The sequence below is a fragment of the Amblyomma americanum genome, chromosome 5 (assembly GCF_052857255.1).
Source record: "Amblyomma americanum isolate KBUSLIRL-KWMA chromosome 5, ASM5285725v1, whole genome shotgun sequence".
Taxonomy (NCBI): Eukaryota; Metazoa; Arthropoda; class Arachnida; order Ixodida; family Ixodidae; genus Amblyomma; species Amblyomma americanum.
The window spans coordinates 184816134-184825195 of record NC_135501.1 but is presented as its reverse complement, the minus strand read 5'-3'; the positions used below and the strand labels follow the sequence as shown (position 1 = coordinate 184825195).

General features: G+C 44.5%; 1 protein-coding gene across 1 annotated transcript; it reads left to right on the top strand.

Annotated features, from left to right (window-relative positions):
- The first annotated feature begins 4986 nt into the window (after window positions 1–4986).
- On the top strand, window positions 4987–9062 carry LOC144135425 (sulfotransferase ssu-1-like). The gene is made up of 2 exons (XM_077668089.1): window positions 4987–5050; window positions 7967–9062. Exon 2 carries the CDS (start codon window positions 8006–8008, stop codon window positions 8954–8956), a length of 951 nt encoding a protein of 316 aa, XP_077524215.1. The 5' UTR covers window positions 4987–5050; window positions 7967–8005; the 3' UTR covers window positions 8957–9062.

The following is a 9062-nucleotide window of genomic DNA, read 5'->3' as shown; positions in this document are numbered from 1 at the left end:
CAGGAATCCTAATTACTGACGTATGTATGTATGTATGTATGTATGTATGTATGTATGTATGTATGTATGTATGTATGTATGTATGTATGTATGTATGTATGTATGTATGTATGTATGTATGTATGTATGTATGTATGTATGTATGTATGTATGTATGTATGTATGTATGTATGTATGTATGTATGTATGTATGTATGTATGTATGTATGTATGTATGTATGTATGTATGTATGTATGTATGTATGTATGTATGTATGTATGTATGTATGTATGTATGTATGTATGTATGTATGTATGTATGTATGTATGCTAGAAGCGCCCCCTTTGAAAAAGGCTGATGGCTGGCTCCCTCCCGCCTGCCTCACGAGCGTCGCACTACATCAGGAAATGGAAAATGCTCATTATCCTTTTTCTTGATGTTTCTCTTATAAATTCGTCAAGTTTACCAAGCTGTAAATTCGCTATTTTACATTAGATATATATTCTATTCATCCGGCAAATAGTACCAAAGACGAGAGGTGGGCTCGTTGTAAATATGACATCGCCACTACCACTTCATCTCCTTTACAAGAACTTGTTACTGATCACTTTGAATACTAAATAACCAAAGGCTGTTTGTTTACCTAAATAAAATCGGAGAAGGCCTTTACGAAAATAAAACGAAACTGAACTGAGCAGAAGGTGCCATTTCTCCCTGTGGTATTCCGCACCTCACAATCGCAGGCCTGATTGCGACAAAATACCGTGAAGAAGCATGACATTCGCGCAGCGATGCTGCACGTCATAATGTGTTCACAAACTACTGCTGAGGACAGACACACGTGTAAGTGGGTCGTCTTCTGAGCCTAGCATTACGAGACTATCCGGTCTGTTAGAGCACATAGCAGGTAGAAGGAAAGATGGGCTCCTCAGGAGGGCGGCCGCGACAATTTGAGATTGTGCTGCTTTTGATAAGTATTTTTCTTTACGAATGAAGACTAAACAATCGCAGTGCTATAGCTTTCTTCGAAATCGATGTCTGGATGACAGTGTGCCTTTGGCAAGTGGTGAATTTGTACTCGTTTAACATGAATGCTGTAAACAAGTCTAGAAAGAAACCATGCTTTTTGCGAGTTACCTACGTAAAGATACGATCATTTTGTGATAAAACTTTTGCTGCTATGCAAATAAAGAACATTTTTTCACACACATTCAGGACGCACGCTGTTAGCGTAGACTGATAAATCTCTACAATGCGGGGAAATAGTGCACATAGCCCTCTCTTGCTGCAGCTCTTCTCTGTATTTCTTCCCGCCACTATCTTCTTCCAGTCTCTTTATTTCCGCCGCCCACAGATCGGGTGCATAAGGCACTACATAGCAATTGCCGCGGCCCGGAACAGCTATTATTTTTTTTGCATATTAATTAAATCACTACTACATCTCATATGTATGTGATTTTTATGTGATCCATAGAAAAACAGTCTCGCTTCTATGCAGCCTCTTTTATCTGCTTTTTCAATACTGGCAACCCTCCTGGACGACGCTGTGATAACGCTGCTTAAAAGCTGGATGGCCTATGTCAATCTACATGGCCCCCTAAAGCACTTAAGGATGCTATACAGGCAGTGTTCTTTACCGCGAGAGTCAGAACTTAAACAGCCACGCCTTTTCTCATTAGTAGGCAAAGCGAAGTCGTTATATGTCCTTGCGTTAAATCAGTAGCTTCGTCCAGTACTACATGAGCAGCCCGTAAATGCAGATCAGGGTTACAAAAATGCGAAAGAGGTGAACGGAAGAAACTGCTGATCTAAGAATAGGAATGGTCACGTTTTATTGAAAGTTAATTAACGCCAATTATTACCGTGGAAAAGAAAGTCGCCTGCTTGTACCCATACACTAACCAAAATCCTGCTGCACGATGAAAAAAAAATTACGGGGGCACCTAAGCAATTCTTATGATGTGTAAATGCGAGAGCACTGCTTATCGCTTAGTCGTTGTCGAGGACTTGGGGGGTTAAAGTTGCTTCGCTGCAGCAGCTCGCTTCACTAGTTTTGCTGCGTTCCGATGGTCGCGTACTTCACCTCCTACGCTTTGCTGCCTTGCCTGGTGATGTAGACGCGAGCGATTCAACTTGGACAGTGAAGACTCCATAGCGTCGCAACCACACTCTAGGAAAGCTGAAGGCGAACTGAAGGCTGTGGCGGAGACTTTCTCTAATGTCTAATCTCTAGCCGCGTTTACATGAATATGACTGTGGCGCGTCGTCCTAGTGTCGTCGTCCTAGTCCGGCGTCCTAGTGTATTTCGTGGAGGCGGCAAGCCACTTGTCCTGTGTTCCCGTGCCTTTCTTTAGTATTGTTTCTTCGCGCTGCCGCTTTCCATGATGACACGCCACAGTTTGCAAGTACTGCAATCAAGTCAGGCGGGGCAGTGGCATCTCGGCTAGTGCATGCGGCGGAGGGAACCAATCGCTCCCATCTTGAGCCTTGTCTGCTTTGTTATCCGAGTGAGGGGTTATTGTATAGAGTCACTGGTTAAGGTTCTCCAGGGAGTGTAGTATTGTATAGCGACCCCAGGAGCGAGGAGGAGGGGCGCCTCCAAACCTGTTTGCATTCATCCCAGAAGTCGCCTTGCCCTTCACGGACGGGGAGAGTCGCACTGATGGTGATGACGTCACTCGCATGCTGCTTTTCTGCGACGTGTGCTTGGGACGGCTTTCTGGCGACGGCGGGGTTTTCGCACATCGAGCCATGTAATGCACTGGCATTCAAACGGAGAGACCAACTAACACTAGCACTGAACAGCAACACCAGGCTAGTTTGTCTTCGAAGTGCATGCGTCAATTTGCAAATATTAGGGACGGAAAATGAACAGCAACACCTTAACACGAGAGTCAGTGAATGCCTGCAAAAAACGGCGATTCGAAGGAAAATCGAATTTGTATAGCCAATAGTTCTGTTTCCATGCGCTGTTCCAGCCTTCCCCGGCTCGGCGGTCAACGGCAGTCCGCTGTTCATGTCCAGAGGTCGCAGAAAGACAAGCGCTCTGATATCTGCGGCCGCCAGATAAGGGACTATGTGCGTCTCCGGGTGACTGCCTAGACATCACCGCACCGTACAAAATACTGATTTCACTTCTGCTGTCTTCGCTCCGGCCCCGCCTCTCTTCGCCAAACGCCGCTGCTTCCCATTTATTTATTTATTTCATCTATTTATTTCACCCTCAAGGTCTGGGGCATTACAGAGGAATGTAGGCGTAGCCTCTCACCGCGCGCGTCATCACAACGAAAAAAAAAATTTCCCCTGCTTCTCACCATTGGTGCCAACGTCGCAGCAGCACAGATGTCTTCACTGGTGCACGAAACGACGAACCGAAAAAGCGCATGCTATTGCCTCGCGTGGGAAGAGGTTTGATTTATTCTTTTTTCCTAAACGTCCGCAAGGGACATTGCATAAGGGGTAGGCTGTAAAAGAGAGTTTTAGTATGCATACAGGTGGTCCTGGATAGCGGATTCGAAGTGAACTGCACTGATGATGGTCGCCTCTTGGGATGGAAAGCCATTGCCGTCTTCGGCTGTTTGAGGGAAAACAACTGATATGCTTCAGTGCGAGCTTTAAGGGGGGGGGGGGGGGGGTCTTCGTGTTTGAAAGTGTGATAGAAGTTGTGATGTTGTGATGTCAGTAAAGGCTGAGAATTCCCCTATATCCCTCTACAGTGGGCCTACAGACCATTGTAGGGGAATGGAGTTTAGATTTTTGTGCCGAAACTATAGTGTGACAAGAATGGTCGGAGCAAATGAATATGGGAACTCGGCTCTTGACCGTTCTGAGCTTGGTGATACGGTGAGCATAGCAAGGATCATACGCGGCACATGCTCATGTTTTGAACCCTACAATTTTAAGTATGAAGGAAGTGTATAGAACGGGGGAGGGGGGGCGGGGGGGGGGGCGGTGCTAAGCAAAGGTTGCAATGTAAATAGCCTAGAACTCTGTTGGCTAATTAAGTGAAATGGTGAATGTGATGTGGCGAGGTTAAATCTTTTTAAGTAGATGCCAAATTACTTGCAAGATTCAACTGAGGTAAAGGGAATATTGGAAACTGGGCATGTAGTATACTGGCGGCTGCGCCGCCGATGGAAAAAAGGGACGTTTTAATACTATTAGGAGATATGAACCAAGTGCTACACTACTCTTCGACGCGTTTAAGATCTTGTAGGATGTTTATGTCAGGTGGAATATTTAGCGGGCGGTAGACAACACAGTCGTAAGCAAATAGTTGGATATTATATATTCTTAATGTTAAAGGGTAAATCGATAGTGTATATCAGAAAAACAAGACAACCTAAAACAATACCTTGGGGAACATCAAACAAGAGAGGGTTCAGGAATGACACATGAACTGGCGTGAACAAAATGACAGCGATCGGTTAAGAAAGCACGAATGCAATTCAGGACTGGGAGATGCACATTTAGGCCTGACATTTTAAGAATCAGGCGCGCGTGAGGTACTTTATCAAACGCTTTGTCAATCTATAGAAATATAACATCGATAGGAACACTATGATAGACGCGTGCATGTACTTCATGAAGGAAGACAACAAGCTGCGTGTCGCAGGAACCACATTTACAGAAAACTTGATAATTAAGATGAACAAAGTTATGCGATGATAATAACTGGGCAGTATGTGAATATAATATCATACCCCATTTTATGATAAGCACCAGCAGTTGTACCCGTCACTTTTCTGATCGGCTTCACTATATGTTTTTGCTTCTTCGTACTACTGCGCTGCTTATATACATATTATCCGAATGGAAAAAGGCAGCTGAAAGGTGAAGTACTGGGAATGTGATTTGGTTGTTCCTTGTGATTCCGCTGCGTTTTAACTCTTTCCACTTCCCCTCGCTGCTGTACCATCATGTATCTCTTCCTGGAGCTTCCTCGACGTCAGCGAGATAAACACTGCGCTTATCCTGCGGGAAAACGCCAGTTCGCAAGCGAACAGTCACATTCCATTGCGAGCTTTGCCCGTGGTTCTGCAGGCCATTGCGGTGACCATCTGGCATTGAGTGAGTTCCTCTGCATTACTTACATTGCTCAGTTACTGTGACAGTTGTTCTGTGATTGCATTATTTTGCTATATTTCATTGCATTACATTGTCTTCTTTCGTCAACAAGGATATCTTGTGAGAACGAAAATAAGGGAGAAATTAGGAAGTAATTAGCATTCAGTTATGAGTAGTCGTACCGCTATAAAGCAAGCTGGGCCTAAATGTTGACGAAAGCTTTCTCTTTGTCTAGGGCTCAAACCAGGGACTATCGAACAAGCAGATGTGTGATTTTTGACGGCAAGATGTACATTAAAAGGCAGAGCATATGCATTCCGCCTGGCGTAGATCCCGTATTTTGCGTGATCGGTTTGCCTACTTGTGCTTGTTCTCTTCCAGCCAATATTCGCATGCTCGGGTCAGAGGAGGTTTTAGATTGAATAACAACTATTTAAAAAAATATTCACAGCCCGCTAGCGTTGGTATTCCTTTGATGATTCCTTTTCAGCAATTTCTAAAGAGTGCTTGTGATTCGCCAATATCTCGGCAGAGCCTCCTGAAAATCATAAGTGCAGTATGTTGTGGTTCGTGGTCAACATGAATACGGGGACGAGCAGGTATCGGTCAACAATATTTATGGAACCTTCACGCATCCTTCATTATCCAAATTGAAAAACAGCCATGCATTGACACACCATCCATTTTCAAGTTTTACAAGGAAATAAAATTTCTTTCTACATTCACGCTCAGAAATTGACGCCATGATCTTAGACATTATAATATACTTTCCTTTATTTCGTTTTCTGCAACTGGTCGCTTCGAAAATTCCGTCTGTTCTAACGTTACATAATTAAATATGCAAACTCTTTATCCTGGTGCATCGCCTGGCCTGCTTTGACGATGTTCCCCCATTTGTGTCGGGCCTCGCGCGCTGACACATCCCTTGTTATCTCTATGCGATTTTGAGTATGCATTTCAGTCATGACTGCACTGACTTTCATTGCATAACCTCTTTAAAGGCAGCCCTATCCTCTCCCGTCATCTCTTCTTGCTAAGCTTTCCTTTTTTCTCTGAGACTGATACAAGCTATCCGGTTCTTTTTACTGCTTTAATAGCAGAAAAAGAGGAGCACTCGCCAAAAAAGAAAAAAGGAAGGAAGAAAGGAAGGAAGGAAGGAAGGAAGGAAGGAAGGAAGGAAGGAAGGAAGGAAGGAAGGAAGGAAGGAAGGAAGGAAGGAAGGAAGGAAGGAAGGAAGGAAGGAAGGAAGGAAGGAAGAGGAAGGAAGGAAGGAAGGAAGGAAGGAAGGAAGGAAGGAAGGAAGGAAGGAAGGAAGGAAGGAAGGCGAGTGCTCCTCTTTTTCTGCTATTATGTTCCCTCCTCACCAGACGGGATTCCGTCAAACGCTCGACTACTTTTTACTAGTTTGTTCCCTGGAAGGCGTTCAAATAACTGCACAGTTATTCTGGGTCAAAACTGTTATTGCAGTTACTAATGGCATGCTCTTAAGCTTACCGCAGGGTAGGAGTTCCACAGCATAACAAAGGGCTTAAATGATCAATAAAGAAAGGAGAAACTAAAATTCTCATAGAAATCCTCGAACTAAAGTTTAACACTGAAAAAAGAAACAAGAGCAAATTAATACCCCTGCCACACGGCAAATTTAATGTCATTTCCATCGAATGACATTCGTTCAAAACGACATTAGTTTGCTGCCACACGAGAAAATATAATGACATTCGATGAAAACGACATTAGGTATCGAATGAGTTTGGGGAACTCATTCGCCAGCAAACTCCGAGCTAATGTGTTCCCTCGACACCAGAGACTTGGTGAGAATATGCACCGAACATAAATTTCAAACGCGACACAAGCATTATAATATTTCAACGCCCGTATAATTCTGTGGTCGTTCATTTATTTATATAATAATACCGAATAGCACCAGAAAAAATAAAATTGTCACTCTCGCTACCAGCCAACCGGAATGGACGAGCAGGCATGTTTTTTGGCTTTTTGTGTAGCGTGGCGTATGGCTACCCTCAGCTGCGCTAATCTGCTTTTGTACAGGGCCAGCCTGCTGCGTCTTTGTGCTCGCAAGCATAGACTCGCAGCGATCGCATTCCGCTGCCGCGAATCCATTGCACAAAGCGACGCAGTGACGTCCGCCATTTGTCTGCCGCCGCTGGCTGAACTTTGGCTTGGCTTGGACTCCTGGTGGATAGCAGTGATCAACGCGTTATTGAAACGAGGATTAACATTTTGAAATCGGTTTCCATTCGCAAAACAATACTTTTCGAAACATATTGAAGCATAGATCGAAATATTTTTATGCTGCACTTTTTCTCCATCGCAATCGCCATCATTTGCAAATGGCATTACTTTTGGCCGTGTAGCAGCACGCAGAATAAATGACATTAAGTCGAACAAATGTCATTCGATTGGAATGACGTTAGATTTGCCGTGTGGCAGGGGTATTAGACGTACACACTGCTCGTTTTTATTTTCGAATGTAAATGGGCGATAACATTCGCTAAAGGAAAATCAGCATCAGCAGCACTACGAGTTTATTATATTAGTAGCGGTATTCTGTAGTTGGATCCTACATGAATTTTGTCGGGACTAAAACTAGTGTTGCCTAATGTTTCTTTACAACTATATTTTTTGTATTAAGGACTGCTAGTGATGCGCCAGCAAGTGCAAGCCAAACAGAAGTTCAAGTAGTTAATGGGCGAACAGTTATCTATTTTACCCAGCAATGAAGCTTGATAAAGAGATGAACAATATTTAAAACACTCAAAAGTTTTCTACAGTGCCCGAAATAAGTAAAACGCCGCAGGCCGCTTAATGGTTGTCAAAAATAATTCGCATGATTCGTTTCGAGGGCTTCTGTGCTAAATTTGATTTATTGTCTTTTTTCTGCATGGTATCCCAAAGAAGTCTGCCGCTCCGTTACCGAAACGAAAAAAAAAGAACATCATGGATTCAGACCACTTTGCGTGCCTCGATGGTTTACGCACGATCAAGGATTGCAGCGGACCCAACATCGGCTTTGCTATGAGCTACGAGCCACAAGAAGATGACGTAATCATTGCCGGCTATCCAAAGTCCGGCACGACTTGGATGCAGTACATCGTCTCCAGCATATTCACCAGCGGGAATCCGCCGAAGACAACGCTCGACCTCATGTTGTCTTCGCCCAACATGGAGATGATGGGTGCCGACGCGGTTCGAAAGATGCCTCGGCCCGGAGCCCTGAAGACTCATATTCCCCTCCACTCCCTTAAGTACTCCACTAGAGCCAAGTACATCTACATCGCAAGGAACCCTCATGACTGCTGCGTGTCTTTCTACTATTTCATTAACGAATTCACTCCTAAAGATTGCAAGGAGCTGCCGTTCGACGCCTTTTTTGACATGTTCTTGGCTGGAGACTTGCTGTACATTGATTACTTCGATCACCTCCTGTCCTGGTACCCGCATCGCAATGACCCCAACGTGCTCTTTATAACCTACGAGCGCCTGAAGAAAGACACGTCCTACTGGGTGTTACGGATAGCTGATTTCCTAGGAGAAGAGTATGGGAGTGCTCTGAGGAAAAACGAGGCCCTTCTGAACAAGGTTCTGGACTCGTGCACGATAGAGAACATGAAGACTGCCCTAAGCGATTCGACAAATGTGTGGATCCAGAAAGCCTTAGATTTGCCCCTGGAGAAACGCATCAGTTCTCTGGAGGTGTACAGGAATGACCTAAGTGGCAAGGAGGAAATGCCCCGCGGAGGAGGTTTTGTCCGTAAAGGCATTGTGGGCGACTGGAAGAGCCTTTTCACTCCTGCGCAAGTGGAGCGAATGAAGGCGACAATCGCGGAGAAGTGTGCCGCAATGCCGGAAGTTATGAATATCTGGAAAGACTTGCAGCTACCATTGTAAAAGAAGAAAAGCCAGGGACGCGCTAGACACCACCTTCTTTATCATTGTGTGCCTCTATACCTACCCCAAAATCCCTGTAGTCAATTTTTGTCGGCAATAAAAACGA